Raw genomic sequence first — 20,379 nt, 5'->3', positions numbered from 1 at the left:
TTTTAGTCTACTGGTATAAACTGACAGACCATTAAACACAGATTAGAGGCAGATACTGATGTTTTAATGTACCCTTCACTACTAAAACACTTGAAAATCTGCACATATCCCTTTGGCTTAGGATACAGTGAAGTGTGGTTAACTGCACAGTTGTATCAGTAATGAATGAATACTATACTTAATACTACTAAATCCACTTGAGCATACCTACATATAACATATTTAGAGCTGCAGGAGGGTCTTAGTACATTTTCTTGCTTTATTAATAGATACAGAACTGTTTTACAGATTTGTCTTTAAATAAATCTCTTATTGAATATGTGAAATGCATACTTCACTGACTTTGCACATCAGTTATTTACTGTATTTCCTCCACAATGAGATGCATAATGAGGTATTCATCTATTTATTTTTGCCAGGATGGATTATTTTGAAAGAGGCAGAACAAACCCTACATTTATTTTACACCAGGTTTTAAAGAATTAAATCTTTACTAAATGAAAATATAATGTATAAAAGACAATGATAACATATCAGACATCAGAGATACACACTACTGGCTGCTCTCATGTAATATTATTAGTAAAATAAAATATTCAAGTTTGATTTTGTGCTCAACCGACATAGTAACCAGCCGCTAGTTTGTCATTTTCTTCCGCTTCCAATGCCAATTGTGTCATACCACCTGGCATATTACACTTTTCCATTTAGATTTACATTCCAATAAGGCACACAGCATTTCAGAGACACAGAAGGAGGAGGTGAGTGTGACAGAGAGGTAACAGAAGCGATATGATCACCTTGTCCACAAATCTCTTCTCTTGGCCGTCCCCGATGGCCGGCGTGGCCCAGCTTGCTCAGCTCGCCGTGCCAGCTGGGCGTCGGCCAGGCCAAGGCAGGGGTCAGCTGAAGGAGTGGCCATCTGAGAGTGTATACCTGACGGCCGGACGCAGACGGAGCACGAAGCAAAGAAAACCCTTAAGACAGGATCCATTTGCCTCCGCCCCCGCCCGTCCCCTTTAAAGACATCAAACATGCACACGTAGCTTCACTCAGATGTAAAAACTCTCGAGTCTCATTTTTGACTCCAGCCAACCCAGAAGGGTCTGTGGCAGATCCGTCGTCTTCCAGCCTCCAAAAAAAACAACAACAAAAAAACAATAACCATTTCAGGTTTAATGCACATATGTCATGCTAGGAGAATTGGAGGACCAGATGGCCACGATACTGTGGCAGGTGCCTCAACAAATGTTTGCGGTTGCCCGCGCTGCTATTTATATCATGGTGAAACACAGACACGCAAATATTTGCAAAAGGACAGTGGGCCCTTTTTGTTGTGAGTCAAAGTGATCACCAAAATAAACAGATGGGATTAAACCTTTTGGGCATCAGTCACCTGAACTTTGAAATTCCCTTAGTTCATCTAAAGAAAGTTCTTGTTCTTGTGGAAAAATGGAAAAACAGAAATGAAGGTTACGCGCGCACACTTCAGTCTTCAGCTAACCTTCAAATCAGTTTGTTTGAAGCGACTAAATATGCACTTCATTAGATTATTGTTCGTATTTTTGCATATTATTCGCAGGTTCTTTTTAACATTTTGCCCCCAATGAGCTAAAAGGGAACTCGGCTCAGACTGCGGTACAGAAATGGAGAAAAACTTCCAGAGTGTAAATGCTTGCACAGCGCCCATCCACTTGAGTGCAGTTCAGTCAGGTTGCTCTCAGTAAACAAGGCATTTTCTAACTCGGCACCCAAGTCCATTATAAAGTCAGGGTGTCGTCAAGGAAGGAGGGGCGAGCTGAAATGAGGGAGAGAGACAAACGGAGCACCCAGATGCAGATTAGGCTGCAGAAGATGAGGGTGTAAAAGGGATTTAATGGTAGGATGGATTAGAGAAATCCTTGTAACAATGTTAAATAATTATGGTTCCAGCCGAGATCAAAGCGCCATTGATTGAACCCCTCAAGCCTTCAGCACACAGAGTCTTGGAAAGCAAAGATTGGTAAACTAGTGCTCAGACCACTCTGGCTGCTCCAGTTAAATTGGATTGGAAATATTAGGATATAGATGAATCCTTCAGGAGGCTTTCGCAAAGCTTTTGTCACCGGAAATGTAGCTTGGGAGCGGTATGAAAGGTTTGATAGTGTACTGTCTCGACAGAATCATAAGACGAGGGTGTCGCAGCTGTCTCTGCTGATACCTAAGCGTTTTAAGTAGACTTATAGACACACTTGACGGTTATATCAGTAAACTGAAAACTTTCAGTGCAGGCTTTCATTCAAGGTTTTATTTTTTTCCCCCCCCTCCTCGTCTTGTAATCAAGAAATTTGGACGTGCATCATGGCAATTCTCTCTCAGAAAGGCTGGTTTTATCTCACTCCTCCAGGGGTTTATTCAAAGTCTTCTGTCAAGTCTCACAAAACATGAATGACACTGAGATTTCTGATACTGATGATGAAAGTCCATCATCAGCTTCTCTGTGAGTTCTGGGCCCTGAGTGATGTAAAATTAAATTGCAATCAAAGGGCTTCGTGTAAACATTGTCTGTCTTTCCGCAAATATATTTATTCCTTAAGAGATTGTTGACGAATGCTTTAAATGGCGTGCATCACCTGTACACCGAGAAAACACCTTCCCCCACAGCCACACACACACTCACAAATGTACAATGTGTGATTATAATGATGAAATATGCAACAAGAGATTAGACAAATCACTGTACTCCTATGCTGCATCGCCTTGATGCAAATTTAGTCACTGATCCGCTATACTAAGAGGCTTTATGAAGGAACTTCATGGTTGTTAGTTATATAATCTAAAATAGGGCAAAATGCAATCACTGTTCTTATCATCTGAGGAAGATGTCACTATATTCAGTTCTAGTTTTGTATGGATACGTGGGATGTGGCACACTGAGAATGCTCTTAATAAGATAATTCACTCCCAACATATTTGTGCACATTTCATCCGAATTTGTGTCCACTCACAATAGCGCGCTTTTACTGCAATTATTATTTCACCGAAAAAAGTCCGAAAGAAACGAGATCTGCCGGCGAAATACGAAGCTGACTCAAAAAACGGCGGTCGACGGTGGCGTTCCAGCTGCCCCTGGGGACTTGACACCCAACGCGTCTTTCTTTAGCTCTCTGAATGTGTTTGTTCTGCAATGCTTACCCTCCCAGGCGCTGTAGCTGCATACGTTTTTCTAAGAGGTATCATTGTAATTGGCTGAATATTTGATGTGTGTATTTAGCATTAACATGGAGACCCTCGTACACGCTGTGCTGGGGGGTATAATACTGGGTAAACTGGATTGCTCAACTGTAACTCACTCACATGTGGAAATTTTCCTTTCTTTGGCCTTTTTTAATAAAATTTCTGAATATGTTTAAGTGATTTGGTTTGTATTTCCTCTGCATGATTTTTTTTTTCTAATCTGGATGCCACAGTTTCATATGCATGTGAACAAGACATTTTACATGTTTCACATTACTCCTCCACAGAACTCACTCCCATCTTATTTCTATCTTATTAACACCTCACCCCTCGTTCCCCTTTTTCCTCCCCCCTCACACAGTAAACTCATCCTGATGTCAGAACGTTGTCTGTGAAGTCTTGTCACTGCTACAAACAGCTGGGCCCATCTTGGCCCGCTGGTCACGCCACTTCCTCCTGTTTTTTTTTTTGTACAGAGGTGGCAGGGGGGGTGGGTCCCACTTGTCAAGTGAATTAAAATACCAAATAATAGTTATAATAATGATAATAAAAAGTTAATAAAAAATGGCATGTTCTTCCCTGATTGTGTGAGTGTTGTGGTATTCAATTATGCAATTTTCATTGGCATATTAATCATCTTTTCAACAAACAAGCCGCCGTTAATTAAAGCAAAGCATGGATAAAGACGTGTTGCCGGATCATCACTCCGTTTATCACCGCGCACAGACCCGCAGTTAAGTAAATTCAGGCTGTGAGATGAATTTCAATGGTCTCTCAGTTTCTTCCGTTGTCTGTTTGTGTGTGTTGGTGTGTGTGCATCATGTTCGGAGGTGGGGTTAGTGACGTTTCATATCGATGTGTGTGGCAAATTTAAATCAGCTTTTTTTTTTTTTTTTTTTTTTAGGGCATTTAAGCATTTAACTAGCAGGTGAGAACATCTCTAATTGTTTGATACAGACTTCCCATTCAATTAGCAGCTCTTTTTTTTTTTTTTTGTATCCTGTTTTTTTTCCTGCACAGATGTGGCTGTAGAATACTCTGTGATTATGACGTCCTCTTGCTCAGATTAGTCAGAATGGTTCAAGTTGCATGAATGTAGGTTTTCCTTGTGCCTCTCAGTGGACGTAGTGGGTGTGCAGAGGAGGCCAGGGGAGTTGTATGACATCCATGTACATACAGGACAGAGCCTCCCATACTCCTTGTCTCCTTTCTTTGGCCTTTTGTGCCGCCTCTGTGCCTCGCTCATTGGTGGAAAAGGATGGAGATTATTCAGGATTTGGTCAGATATGGGCTTCTCTAATCATAGCTCACTGCCTCTACTGTCATTCAGTCGCTAAATAGAAGTGGAAAAATGTCTCGGCGATGGCAGCCATGCAAGTACTAGACTTCTGCAAGCGGAAAAAGAACTCCAGGCATCTGTAGACTTGTCGCTCGTCCCTGTCCCTCATTGTGAAGCAACTTTATCAGTACCAGCCGCTCACCCACTTGCTAAACTGGAGGGCCAGTTGCCTCTTAACTTAAACATAAGATCTTTGTGGTTTGAAGCACTCGGCTGCTCTGCGCCCAATGTGGATCTGAAAGGCAAACACGACTCCAGTGTCGCCGTCGCCCATCACAAAATCACACCTCATGGAAAACTTGTTTCTGCTGTGTTAGCTCGAATCTAAATGCACTCAAACAGACTGTTGCACTGGAGCAAGATTCACCCTCCCCACCCCTCCAAACCCCATCACAAGGAAAAAAAAAAAAAAAAAAAAAGAGGGAGATGAGGGAGAAAGAAAGAAAGAAAGAGAGGGGGGAGACAGAGGGAGGAAGAGGGCGAGTGGGAGAGAGATGGAGATGGAGAAAGAGGAGGAGGAGTGAGAGAGAGGGGGAGAGAAAAGTCAAAAACCTCCACATAACAATGCCGGAGAAAAATCAGAACATTTTCCACCGAAAGATGGGCCATTTCCAAATCCTTGTGCCCTATCAGACAAATTAAAGTAAATCAAGCATGAAATGAAGCAGAAGAGCCCGGAGATAAGGCTCCTTTAAGTCGTTTACAGATTAGGACAGAGAGAGAGAGAGAGAGGTGCATCTGGTCTCTGGCAGTGAAGGAGGCTAGTTTCTCATTTCACAATAGCAGCCTGTGTATAGGATTACTCTCCCCTGTCACCAACATGAGGAGCAGTGGGGGAATACACGTCCACAAAATGTGTCTAAATATGTCCCCTCAGAAATGTTTTTCAACCAAAAATCTCTCGCCGTTGACCAGATGTGATACGCGATAAACCAACACGCTACACAAAGCGTCTGACCCGGCGTATCGTTCTGCGTTTGCTATTTTAGTCGCCTCTTCACCTTTTTCTTGTGCTCAAGTGGCTTCATCACTGTGAGGCTTAAAATTCAAATGAATTCAGGATTGGTCGAGCCGCGTCACGTGACTGTATGGCTGTCAGCTCCTATGCGCATGTTAAGCATGCCTCAGATCAGGTTTGGAGGGGGCGGGAAGGGGAGGTAGTGGAGGAGGTAATGGTGGTGGTGGTGGTGGTGGGAAGGGGGGGTATTGGTGGGGGGGGTTGTACAAATTATATTCTCAAAATGTGATTTTGTTTTAATGTCGCATCGCTCTGTAAACTGGGTTGTTTAATATGTACGTCGTACTTCTATTTCCTGTCTTACATCAACAGATTAATTGCTGTTTTATTTTAGTACTCGCAAATAATCAAAACATAATTATGGAGCTAGTTGCTCATGGAGGAATGATATTTTACAGTGTACACACACAGTAGGCACACACACTCCCATTTCATTCATGCATGCACGCAAATGCAAGCACCAGCTAAATAACCCCCTCCTCTTCCCTACACACACACACACACACACACACACATACACACACACGCTTATTCACACAAACACACACTCCCACACAAGGCAAAGGGAGCATTGCTCTTTGATGCCGCCCGTCGAGCTCTCGCTGGATTTTGTTTCACTCCTTCGTGTATCTTTTCTGGGAGTGATGAGAGGTGGGCTCGGCGGCGGCGCTCGGCTCGCTCCGATCGAGGCGAGCGCTGGCCCCCGTCACCGGGTAGCTGCTCTCCAAAGCCGCAACCTTGACCTTCCCGCCACAAGACTTAGGTTTAGCTCCTTTATCGCACTATCTCCAGGCATTTAAAAATACTCCTGAAACTCAATGATTTAACCCGCTTTTACGCTGTTCACATCAAAACTGGATGAAAAAAAAAAAGCTTAATCCATCTTATCTGTTGACTGTCAAACTGCTCCGGCTAAAACCTACTCACAAAAGACAACTAGGTCACCCAGGAAAAAACAGAATTCCCCGTTACCCAGGGGAAGTTGCAGCCTGGTAATTGACTTGGGAGGAGATTCAGGAGTACTTTAAAAATAGTCTCCTCCTGAATTAACTGCAGGATATCACAACTACAAGGTAGCTATATTTACTTGTGTTCTTGACTAAAAAGTACTTTCGATATTTCATGTCGCAGCCACATTAAGATTTTTCAAACCAATTCCTACCTGTTCCTTTCTATTCCTTTTGCTAAATATTAATATGTCTTGTCACTTTGTGTTTTATACGCTTTATTTATGACAAAACACCAACTTCTTCCAGCAGCTAAAGTGTTTTTCCCCCCCCATCTGTCCCAAACGCATACTTTACCAGTGAACACACCATCAATTACTCATTCATTGTGACACACACAGGTGGAGTAATGTCCTTTTGATGGTTCTGAAATTTTAAGAAAAGCGTTTAAAATAATCAGATTCCTGCAGGAGTGGTGTGTGTCCTCTAGATGTTGTCAGTGATACTGTGATATCTTGGCGTGAGGACAGTCATCCTTTAAGTTTTGCTGTCTTCCTTTACATGCTATCAATAGAAATTGCAGTGCCTCTCCAAAGATGGATGTTTCAGAGATTGTTGTCTGCGCGCCTGCTGCTAACTTCACCGGGCTTTTTGATGAAACCGAACGCTTGACAGCTGGTATATTTCAATTGTTCAATGACACCAAACAACAGTCTCAGTGTCGATAATGTACCGCAGGACCCAGTTCTTGTGTGCGACTGTGTTTATGTAGCTGCGCTTTCTTTATTTCTCAGTAAGTGGTGGATAAACAAAACTAAAGATTTTTCCATCCGTAACATAACTCAGTGAATGAAATACAGTAATAAAGACACTCTGCCATTCTTTATAATACCTCTGCAGACTGTTTTATTTTTGCATGTGAAGCTCATTGGGGTTTCTCTGTGCAAACTAAACCACAGCATCTTTTTTCTACATCTCTACTACATGGACAAAAGTATTCACATGTTTAAGCTCCAAAACCATACTAAAAAATGTCGTAATATAAGTTTACATTGCAATAACATTCGGTCTGTTAAGGTTAATTTTGTTGACTATGCTTCCAAAATGATTCAGAGGTCGTGTTTCTTAAATTTACTTCAATGTTTCAAATCTAGATTTCTAGAAAATTTATTGTCTTGGCTATAAATAACCGTTTAACCCTTAAAGACCTAAAATCATTGTTTGTTGTGACTTCCAAATTATTCCTCTGCATTTCTTTTCATTTCATTTATTAAGATCCTCATTAGCAACTGAAACATCAGTTGCTATTCTTCCTGGGGTCTCCTCTACATTACATTACAATTTTAATTATTTACATTAATCTTACACCATTCACGCCCACACACACATACACATAAACTGGACATATAATGCAACAGCCCAATGCAATTAAAATAAATAAACTAACAAAATAAGTGCTATACATTTATACTCATTCACCAAACAATAGCTGTCTGATACAAATCACAAGGCATCTTTCAATATTATCAATACTCTTTCCATTTAACCTTGCTCTAGTGATTTCGTACCATTTATTACAATATTATCCTCTGTATTTGGCATTTTTCAATGAAAATCATGTATTTTCTCAAATTTAATTTACCGATCATGTAGATGTTCATAAAAGCTCATAGTAAAGTCAAAGGTTATTATATCAAAACAGAGAAAACTGGGGAAAAAAAGTGACTTTTTCTGCAAAATCTATCATTAATTGAATATAAACCAAGTGTGTCCATCCACTGTCATTGATCCAACTCCATGGGTTTTACTGGTGAATCATTGTAGAAGATGACTTTGTTTCCACGGTAACTACAGAGCCTCTGAACATCCAAATGGGTCATATCTGATGACCATGAAAAGATGACAAACTGTATTTTACACCAATTATTTACATGTATTGATAGGATTAGTAGATCAACAGGTATTGAACCTTTTAGATCAGTAGATGCTTTTAGTCACTGGTGGATGTTTGGGTCTTTGGGGGTTATACCACAAGTAACCATCAGCTGTCAACCTTTACAATTAAAAGAAACATAGAGTTGACAAAAGGTCAAATCTACAAGATGTAGATGTGATGGGTCATCCATCCAAGGGGCCCCTTACAAATGCCCCCACCCCCACCCCCACCCCCACCCCCTCCTGCTCAGCTTGTTTGAGGTGGGAGAGCTAAAATACTTCAATCTCTTTAGCTCAGTGGTTCCCAACCTTTTTTGGCTCGTGACCCCATTTTAACATCACAAATTTCTGGCAACCCCAGACATTCAAAACAGAGACTTTTTTTTTTTTTTTTTGCTAAAATTAATTTATTTTTGATCATGTAATAGTTTGCTATACTATGTTGCAAATAAACATTAATTTTAGATGACATTTAGTCTATATAATGTCTGTTATTGTGGACAGAGGCAGAAAAGCCAGGTGTAGATTACTGCACAAAGGGAGAATTTTATTTTCCTTGGTCAGGATATGTACAGTCAGTCCAGCTTGGATTTCCAAGGCTGACAATGAATACTGAACAAACAAGAACTCAAACTATGAATTATGAAAGAGCTGCAGCATCTGAAACCGACCACGATGAACATTTGACAGATAAACAGAACCACAGTGCTTCAGTTTCAGCTTCACAGTTTGTCAAGTCTTTTATGGATTGGGATTGTCTCTTTCAACTCATTATGTATTTTTTATTCGTGCATTTTTTATTTTTTAACAATTACTAGAAATTTCAGACGACCCCATTTGAATTCCAGGCGACCCCACGTGGGATCGCGACCCCAAGGTTAAAAAACACTGCTTTAGCTTGTTTAACTCTTTCCCTCCCAGCTGTCCATCGCCTGAAAACAAACCTGACCCAAAGGGGCTAAGTCGGACCCCCCACCACCTACTACCCACCAACCCACACATGCACCTCCATCCTCATGTGGTCAAACTCATGGAGTTGCCTGGAAACAGTCAACTTTTTTCCCCCCCGAAGCAGCCACGTCTCAGCGGCTGGGGGTGGGTTGGAGGGTGGAAGTAGGTGAGGAGGGGGAGACGACGAGGTGGAGGTGCTGGTAGTGGTGGTGGGGGTCTTTACTCTTTTAAAACAAGCCCCTTTCTCAGAGATAATAGTGTGGGCTGTGGGTTATAAATGATGCATTTTGCTCACCAGGACCTGATAATAGCAGTTTGGGCAGGGGGGAAGAGAAAGTTCATCGCTCTCTTATCAAAGCTCTGTGACATTTCTCCTTCAGCTGTAAAATTTCATATCACATATCTGCTTTAAAGATGTGGCACCTTTTGTTGAACTGATACAGTGCATTCCATTTCACCCCATATGCCTCTCGCATGGTATATTAATTTATAGCCCATTTGCTGGCTCTATAACGCGGCCTATCAGTGGAGATGACTGGGATTCAGTAGGACATCTCTGAATTGCCACGCACAGGTTATTGAACTCTGAACAGCACTCATTTATTTGCTTTGATTCTAAGACGCTGGTTTGATATCAAGAGGGATGGTCTGCCATGTGACGCTTACCGCCCTCCTTCCTTTATCCTGTCTTTCTTTGTTTCCCTATAACGTCCGCATTTAACATTATTATAACCGCGACTGGAAACCGGCGAAGAAAAACCTCGAGCTCGGCCAGTAATGAGGATGTTTTTTTAAGCGCTCGGGGCGATTTTTCTTTCCTTGAAGCTGGTTCTTTGAACTAGTTAGAGAAGTCAAATTCATGTTGAAAATAGCTGAAATCCATAACTTTCCTTTAACAAATGTTAATCTGCAATAGCGAGTTGATGGTGTCATTTGTCATTTCTGACCATTAGCAGAGGTCTTACTCCAGGCCAGAGACTATATTAAGAAAATTCATTCTTACCTCTCACGCATTAATGGAAACATTTGCTGTTAAATGTGACTCTATCATTGCATTTTGATTAAGTGTAGGACTTGATGCTGGGCTCCATTTTTTGACTAAAACGTGGATAAAAGGATGCAAAATCACTTATGTAGAATTTATTCATTTGATGTCAAGATTTAGTCACAAAAACAGAGAATTTTGGGTAGAAAGAGTTACCGGAATAAGAGTATTTCAACATAGATACACCTACCGCTAAAAAAACTCCAATATGTTTCCCCTGATCTTTGCTTAAAAGGGCTAGTCCACCTCCTTTAAGGTCTTCATCTGTCATTAGTCCACACCCTTTTCTTCTTTAAGTCATACCAGGCTGGCATCCTGCCACCGAGAAACCCATTAGTATTCAGTCGTATGGCACTGAAGGCAGAGATGAGGTTGCCGGTTCCTCTGCACCATAACAGAAAAGAAAGACAGAACACACATGCACAAAAGAAAAAAAAAAAAAAAAAAAACAGATGCCAGCGTGGAGCATCTTGGGTGCTATCTGACAAGGATCTCTCCACACAAAGGGACATTCATTGGTCTGCCAAGTATCTGTGGAGTGCAGGAACAGACCCTAGAGTCTAGCGACAGATGATGATCTTATCGAGGGAGGGGTGGGGGGTAGGTGGTAAGGGGTATTGAGGAGGGGTAGAGGGTGAAGGTGGTGTAGAGGGGTTTGGTTGGGATTTGGAGCAGGAAGGGGGGTACAGCTCTTGAGCCACATCACCAGGTCCCTCTTGCCAAGTGTGTGGCATTTGAGGACTGGATGACAGGGAACGACCAGGACAGAACACAGGTGCTAGGTCTGTCAAATCTTCAAATAGTCCATTATGAGCTTTTGTCTTACAGCTCTGCATTTCACTGGTGATGGCAGCACAATGGTATGTTCTATTTCTACATTTAATTAGCATGTTCTAATAAGACATACTCCAAATAAAACATATTTTCAGTTACAGTTTAGGTGCAATTGAACGCAACCTTTAACCTTTAGGGGTCTGAGCCTGTTTTGGCTGTTTTTGAGTACTTTTGATTTTGCCTTTATATACTATATAAAGAAATGTTTACTATACCCATGTTTGGTATCTTTTTTTAGCACAACTTCATCTATCTCATCTGCTTATTACACTGGGTTACAAAAAAATGTTTTTTGCAAGTTGTCTAGGTTTTTTCAACTGAATTAGGTCCATTTTGCACCGCTAAATCCAAAAATGACATCTGTTTTTCTCAATCAGGTCAAGTTTTTTTGCTAATTTAATTTTGAAAAATTTGATCTTCTCACAAAATATAATAGTTAATACCAAAATAAGATTGGTAAGCACACTTTATGAAACTTGTGACTTGATTCCTGTTAGGTACAATGGTGTATTCACCGCAGATGTAGCAGAATACGTCAGGCTTATTTTTGCAAGATCTTCTAGTCGAAACCATTTCATTCACCTGTAATATTAAAAAAAACATTAATCACAAATTGGCAAAAGTAAAATCTTCACAACTCATTTATTGCAAGAAATATGAAAGAATTTTGTATCACATGGTGTGAAAATGCCCATAAATGTAAGCAAAAATGTTAAAAAGCCAATATGTAGCATAGTTCAGAAAGTTGACCTAACTGAGCAAAATTAATGTGATTTTTGGATACAGCACACCAAAATTATCCTCAATCAGCTCAAAAAACTTAAACAATAAATTTGTTGTTGATCAGTGTTATTTTTTCACTTTTTTTTTTTTTTTTTTTTTAATTTCTTTTCTTTATTTAGGATCCCCACCGGCTGTACCATAGCTGCAGCTATTCTTCCTGGGGTTCTTACAATAATCTTTACAACTTGTCCATGCGAATAACATATAATTGTAATCATACAAAACAATTTTCACATACTACATAACATACAAAAAAATAAACAACAGACAAAAATACAGACACAACAGCTCCTTTAGGTCAGCAGCGGTGTAGTATATACAGTACATATATACAATTAACCCAGGCATCAATTTTTTATGGTCAATAGATGTTTCTTGACTGATTTCTTAAATTTCATTTTACAGTTTTCTTATGTGATGTGTTCTGGTAATTTGTTCTATTCTCGCATAGCTCTGTATATTACCATTCTTTTCATTGCATTTGTTTTTGATTTGGGTAGTGTAAAAACTTTAACCTACTGTATCAACACAAAAGGCCAAAAAACTCACAAAATAAAATCCGATTTGAAAATTTTTTATAATTTATTGCATAAATAAGACAAAGATGCTTTCAAAGACTTTAAAAGTGAATATTGGTTCCAAATATTAGGTATATAAAATCAAAATTCTAATAAATTAAAACTATGCTCAAATATTTGACATAAAAGCATATCTTTACATAGGAATTTTCACCGGTTTTCTCACCTCCACTCTCACCCTTACCTGTAATGCTAATGCAGTCTATGGATTAGAATCTGCAGATTTGGCCCGTTTTTTTCGGTTTTGAAAAAGGACAAAAAATGACAAAGATATGGTCAGAAATATAACGCTTGCTTTATATCGTTATAATATCGCTATATTGTTTGTTTGCTCTGGTTTCAAACCATCATATCTCCGGTTGTATTTGCTCTATCAACATCAAATAAAAAGTAGGAGAGTGTTTCAAGTCCGCACTTTCGAGTGCAATTGTCCCCAGTGGTCTACGTGACCGACTTCTGATGCTATGATGTGTTGAAAATGTCATGTGATTCAGTCACGGAGCCTTGACCGTGGACCTTTAAGGGTTAAAGCAGTTCAGACACAGAATGGGTCACAATCATGAACATTTTGAACATTTAACAATTATTTGCTCTCCTTCTTCTTCTCTTTCTATCTTCTAATAGTGCTTTATGGGCTTTCCTCTTATTTCTGTCACTACTGAAACGCTGTGACCTCTGAATTTGTTCTAAATTTATCTCTGACTCCTCTTGACATGTAAGGTAATAGAGTGGGGATTTGGGAGCTTGTAAAAAATTGAATTATCTCCGTGACATCCCAACTTTTTCGCATCCATAATTAAAATAATTGTCAGTCAGTCGATAACAGAACACATCTGTCAGTATATTTCTGTTATTAGTAAACCTGTAAATGCTCACAGAGAACATACAGGCAGTCCACGAAGGGAACTCATTATTCATCCATGGGTGTTTTTGTGGAGATCTTCCACTAGTATCTGCAACAGATGTGACAAGCCATCTGTGAGCCAAGGTCCTCAGGCAACATTTGGTGTGAGATGCACACAACTGGCACCTAAACATGGTGGACTGCAAACTGCACAAATTGAATCGAACCCCCTGTTTTTCCCCCATCTTGTACTCACGATACCCACTACCCTTTGTTTTGTTTTTTCTTTTTTTTTTTTCTTTTACTCCAAGCATCCCACCCCAAAAAAAAAAAAAAAAAAGAAAGAAAGAAAACGGAAAAGGGGAAAGGAAAAAATCAGAATGGTTGGCTGGGGGATGGCTCGAGCTGTGTGTCAAGCGGGGCTAAACAGGAACTTGCATCCAAGCGGTTAAAGGCCGTGGGTCTTATCTGAGGACAAACAGAATGCATCAAGCGGTGGCTGTTGCTCTCAGTGATGACGACCAGCTGTGCACCAATGTTTAATTATTTCTCTGTAATGAGCTTACCCACCTTCCACTGCAGCACCAGGAAGACAGCATGCAACAGCGGGAACACAGGAGGGAGAAAGGGGAGAATAAAAACAAGATAACACACTGTAGATTATCTGACTTTTGGGCTGGTACCAAAACTTTGCATGTTTTCTCTGAACACCCATTTGGTTTAGAAAGACAAGTTTTTTCATTACGGGTGGCATTTCCTTTTTTTTATTGTCACCGTAGATGACTATATGATCAGCAAGGTGCTATTTGCAGCAGGTAATAACAGCAGCCTGATGTTTAAATGATGCTTATGTATGCACGGGAGCACATTTGCAGCCATTTCCATACCGCCACAACAGAGGGACACAATGGCGTGCTGCAGATACACAGCTGATATTTACAGAGTAGAACAGGGCTGAATAGGTCATTATGCCACATGCGCACCAGAAAGTTCAGTGATCACTTCAGCCCATCCGGCATGAACTGAATGCCCTGAATACCTATTAGCAACTCATGTGAACAAATAGGTTAAAAGACACAATGTTAACATCTTGTGTGGAGTTTATTTTGTATAATAATAATAATAATAATAATAATAATAACAACACTGTAATTATCTACCTGGCAAGAGTAAAACATAGGTTTCGTGCAAAAGTGATTCAGCTGAAGCCTTCTCGACTGTTCTATCACATGCTACAGCTATCCCTGACCTCTGACAGGCCAGACTAATAACGAAACAATTACACATACAAAGTCTTCAAACATGACTCACACTTGATAAAACTGTCTTTTGCTCAAGTTTGTGGAACATCTTGTGTCTAGAAAGTTGATAAAACCAGATAGAATGTGCAGTTACACACGTCTGAATCATCGGACTTCTAAAAGGTTTCTTCGTCGTCAGGGCAACCGTTCGGAAACGCATGTTCGAGAGCGGCATACTTTTCCTTTGCAACACACTCATAACACAAGCGCGCGCACACAGGCAAACATCCTCCTCGGTAAACTATGTCATGGCCTGCCACTGGGTTTATCATAACTATTTGATTAATCACCATCCCGAAAAAGTACACTGAATCTAAGAGATAAGATAGCGGGGGGTGTCAGGGAGGTGAACACCGGTAGTACTAACAGTGCTATCCGGTTTCACTGTTAATTAACTGGAGCTCTGCACAGCACCAACAAGGGCCCAGCCTTCCTGGAACAACAGAAATAGGCCTGCCACTAACTGCTCTCGCCAGCCAGCGAGCCTGCAGTGTCTCACAGAGATTATCTCAACAGAAGACACCTTTCAAGTAAGGTTAGCACGCCATGTGTCTGAGGAACACCATCAGATGGATGCTCGCTTGATTTGCTTATCCATTTTGAAACTGCTTGGATGTAACCTCGACTGTTTACTGCGGGGCTTGGAGGCACTAATCTGTAGGTTTGAGGGGAAAGGACAATGAACCAACGTCACTGTGATTTCATGTGGAACTCGTGGGCTATCTACGGCACTATGTCTGATCGGTTTTGGGTTCTTGTGTGTTTTTAGGGGAGCTGGATGGGTTTCTTAAAGATGGAGAACGCCGGATCCACAGCCGGCAGCAGCTCCCAGTGGGCACAACGTGGGGACCGTTCGAAGGGAAGATTGAGATGAGCACTGACAGCAGCACACTGGTACGTTCTATTTCTGCATTTAACCAGCATGTTCTAATGAGACACATTTTATAGTAAATTCATTAGATTTGACTGTGGATGCTTTTCAGAAGGTAAGTGCACAGGAGAAATTATGGAGCATTTCTTCCAGAGTCAAAAGTATTTTCCTCAGAAAGAGTAAATTTGGCTCTGTATTCAGTTTGGAGACCTCAAGGTTCAATGTTCAATGTTCAAAGTTACTTTATTTATACCTGTGGGTAGATTTGTTTTGCAGACAGAGTGTTTGCATTTGGCATTACAACAAAACATACATTGAACCTGTTAGGCAGGTACTTGATCGAGTGTCGAGACAAAAAGTGCTCAGTGTTCCACCATTCATCAGTATAGCAGCATGGATAAGTAAAAGGATAATATAAACCACAGGTGTCAAACATGCGGCCCGGGGGAGAAATCTGACCCGCCAAAGGGTCCAGTCCGGCCCTTGGGATGAATTTGTGAAATGCAAAAATTACACTAAGATATTGACAATCCTTTTAGTTCAGATTCCACATTCAGACTAATTCGATCTCAAGTGGGCAGGACCAGTCAAATACTACCATAATAACATGTAAGTATTGACAACTCCAAATTTTTCTCTTTGTAAATGTAAATATTTGTATGTATTTACGCTAAAACAAAGTATAATTTTGCAAAAAATGTGAATCACCTGAACAAATATGAACAACCTGAAATTTCTCAAGAGAAGTAAGTACAATTTCAACAATATTCTGCCTGTTACTAAATAATTTGTGTGTTTGTAGATCCATTGTGACCCGCAAGTTCTAATGTACATGTGTAAATGATAAACTGAGATATAATATAGTTAAAATCGCACTTATTTTTTCAGTTTGTTCATGTTATTCACATCTTTTGAAAGAATAGTTTATAGATGTAAACCTTTTCATAATGTAAATTTATTTTTTTCACTCTAAACCATAGAGAAAAGTTTGGAGTCGACATTATTTATATATTATTATGTTATTATTTTACTGGTTCGGCCCATTTCAGATCAAATTTAGCTGAATGTGGCCCCTGAACTAAAATGAGTTTGACACCCCTGATATAAACTCTACCCAAAGAGTAACTTTTACTCTTTTTAGAGAGGGACCCAATGTTATCTAAGTAGAGTAATATTTTCTTCAATTTGAGTAAATAGAAAAAAAAAAAAAAATCAAAAAATTAATGGGAAGGAATGCTTCTCGGACCAAAAAAGAGTTTGTTCGAGGTACTCTTTGGAAAAAGGGATTCATAAAGTAGATATCCAACTGCAAAAAAAATCCAAGGAGCTCTCTTTAAACATTAAAATGCCTTCATTAAGATGGCATGGTCATATCTAGACCCAAAAAACACTTCTATGCGTTTCGGCTTCAAGCCTTGATCAGGAAGTCAAACAAGAGCCTGGAAAGCTGTAGGTTCCTATATAGTAGGATCTGACCAGTAGGGACTTGCCAACTGGGCATGAAGATAATGGCCTACAGAGGGTGTCACTGCAGGTCAAAAGGCCATACGCAAACAAGAAAAACTCACTCATGGAAATATTTACATATATACATAGATAAATAACAGTGCAAAATTTACATATCCCAATTAAATTAAGATCAAAACAGTGTAAAGTCTTTAAAACAAGAAACAAGCAATACATTACTGGAAAACAGAAAGGTCCAACTCTTCATTTAGTCCAGGGGGTATAGTGGCTTGGAGTTTAAAAATCCAGAAAGCTTCCCGTTAAAAATAAAAGATGAAGAGTTGGACCTTTCTGTTTTCCTGTAATGCAGGGGTGTCAAACTCATTTTAGTTCAGGGGCCACATACAGCCTAATATGATATTAAGTGGGCCGGACCAGGAAAATACTATCATAATAACATATAAATAATGATAACTCCAAATTTTTCTATTTGTAAATGCAAATATTTTCATGTATTTACACTAAAACAAAGTATAATTTTGCAAAAAATGTGAATAATAGGATAAGAACTTAGAAATAATATCAACTCCAAAGTTTTTTCTGTGTTTTTGAGTGAAAAAAATAAAATTCCGTAATTAAAATGTTTACATCTACAAACCGTACTTGAACGTAACAAGAACAAATATGAACAACCTGAAAATTCTTAAGAAAAATAAGTGTAATTTTAACAATATTACACCTCAGTTTATCATTTATACATGTGCATCACAACTTACAGATCACAGTGGATCTACAAATACACAAAACATTAAATAATAGACAGAATGTTGTTAAAATACTACATACTTCTCTTAAGACATTTCAGGTTGTTCATACTTTTTGTGAAAAGGCAGTCTGTAAATGTAAACATTTTTGTGTAATTTTACTTTTTTGATACTAAAAATAAAGAAAAAAAAAGCTTTTTTTTTTTCCCATTTTTTTAATGGGTTTTTATGATAGTATTTTACTGGTCTGACCCACTTTAGATTGAACATCCTTGATTGTTCATATCTTCAGTGTAATTTTTGCATTTCACAAATTCATCCCAGGGGTCGGATTGAACCCTTTGGCGGGCCGGTTTTGGCCCCCGGGCCGCATGTTTGACACCTGTGCTGTAATGTATTGCTTGTTTCTTGTTATAGTAAATTTTACTCGGGCAAATTTCCTGTGTGGTCAAATTGTTCACAGTGTTAGCTTACAAGGCTTAATGAACACATTTATCCACCAACTAGAAGCTCAAATCTTCCTAGCAACTTCTAATTAAAGCATTTAATTCATAAAATGTTTATTATTTATAGCTCATGGACTGGGAGTTTCTTTCCATTGTGCAGATTACTAAAACTTAATAAAATCATTCTATTTGGTCAAGATTTGCATCCGTCAGCCATGGAAACATGATTACTAGAAAGCCCTACCGTACATGCAGAGAGCATATTAATAGCGACTCCCCTGATATCCAAACCTATTGAGGTGACTCTTTCAGGATCCAACTAACCCCCCAACAAAACGCTTTGAAGTGGATCCATTTTAACCATTTAATCTGCATATTTTATGACAAAACCCCTTTAATTGGTGGATTTTGAGCTCCGTCCAGGCTTTAGCTGAATGAAGTCACAACCCATTATTTTTGATGTCCCCCTGTACCCAGCAGCTTTATATCTCTTGTTTCAAAGATCCCAGCAGAGGCTTGTGTTGACCCGGTGCTCTGGTGGAGTGACAAGTCCTCCACGGGTTTGATATTCCACTCCACATTTGGATTAATTAAGAAATTCCTATTAACATTGTAACCAGTCTAACATTCATCCTGTTAAGAAACATACGGAGTAGTCCATGAGGATTTCGGGCTCAGAGGCCCTCCCTCCCTCCCTCCTCCCCCTCCGTTTTCCCAGATTCCTTTAACGCACAACTTTATTAAATCATTTTCAGAACAGTTTCAACTGTTTTCTAAGCTCCCCTCATGGTTTTGAAGTCATCAGTGGCTTTAAATAACTCAGGCTGTATTATAGCCATGAAATATGGCTTCTCTCAGGGTAAAGCCAGTTATCCTTGGGTGGAAAAGTGATTTGACAGAGCAACACCTCAAGTTGCCTTCCAAAGTAACATAGTCCATATATTTCCCAGGCAATCTCCGCATGAATTTCCCTGAACGTCATCCAGAACCAACCAACCTCAGCTGTCCCTCAAATGACCCTGAGGCGGCTCATCACTTTGGCGAACATCTTGCCGATTTGTTTGTTTCTTGTGAAAACTCAAAGTGTGAACCAGTTCCTCAACTACCTGCTAAATATGTGCATAAACTGATTGCATTCATCTTCTTCTTGCTCACGGCAAGACTGATACGTCCTTAACTAAGTGCCCTCTGAGGAATTCATTGTTACTTCAGTGATTCTAGTCAAGTTTTTTTTTTTTTCTTTATAAGTGAGCAGGTGTTGGTCATCACCTGTAATAGGCTGCAGAGGGGTTACAGAGTATGCCAAACCTCCCTCACAATTAAAATCAGAGAAAGAAGCTCTGGCATATTGCCTTTAAGGATCTCAAGTGTGTCTATTCTCATGGGGCCCTTTCACTGCTTTGCTGCTTGCCCTCCTCCTCTCCTAAGTTTCATCTCTCAAATAGGGTACTGGCTGTTAGCAGCGTCTCACTATCTCTCATTAAAGGCTAGGTCGACCTAACTGGCATGTTTTGTTTTACTGAGCCTCTTCTAGGGTTCAGCTTAGCTTCATTTTTTTTTTTTTTTTTTTTGGACTCGGAATACTTCGGAATTTACTGTACCTGTATTTTTGTGCATCATGAGGGAATCATCACATCTGAAGTAGCGTAGTTTTATGTCTGTTTTTCTAATCAAACCCCCAGTCATTGAGTTGTTGCCTTGTTAAACATGCAGCCATTGGCAACATCCCCTAATATGGCGCTGCATTTATCTCAGTTATTTCAGTGGGAGGCGAGGGAGTCGTGTAAATCTTCATACACTGACACATCAGACAGAAACAAACTCCGATGCTTTACCTGGAGATAGAAAGAAGGAAAAGTTGAAATAACAAAAAAGTGTGTGTTGGGGGGGGAGAAAGTGACGGAGAGAAAAAGGGCCTGGCTAGTTTTGATGCATGTCAGGGTGGCCGGTGCTGCCTGAGCAGGGTCAGGAGGCTGGAGAAAGCGTTTGAGGTAGAAATAAAGGCTCATTGCTTGGCGGGTCTCTACCTCACCTAGGAGGCACTCTCAGTCATTCTTATGA

At 39.9% G+C, this 20,379-nt stretch overlaps 1 protein-coding gene across 1 annotated transcript in view; it reads left to right on the top strand.

The window, feature by feature from the left end:
* The window catches only part of zfpm2a (zinc finger protein, FOG family member 2a), a 131,545-nt gene that overhangs the window by 42,241 nt on the left and 68,925 nt on the right, over nt 1–20,379 (top strand). The window contains exon 4 of the mRNA XM_030158494.1: nt 15,561–15,685. Coding sequence (XP_030014354.1) covers nt 15,561–15,685 — 125 coding nt within the window. The remainder of the gene's footprint in view (nt 1–15,560; nt 15,686–20,379) is intronic.

The sequence above is a fragment of the Sphaeramia orbicularis genome, chromosome 16 (genome assembly GCF_902148855.1).
Source record: "Sphaeramia orbicularis chromosome 16, fSphaOr1.1, whole genome shotgun sequence".
In the NCBI taxonomy this organism is placed as follows: Eukaryota; Metazoa; Chordata; class Actinopteri; order Kurtiformes; family Apogonidae; genus Sphaeramia; species Sphaeramia orbicularis.
This window is presented reverse-complemented; position numbering and strand designations above follow the sequence as displayed.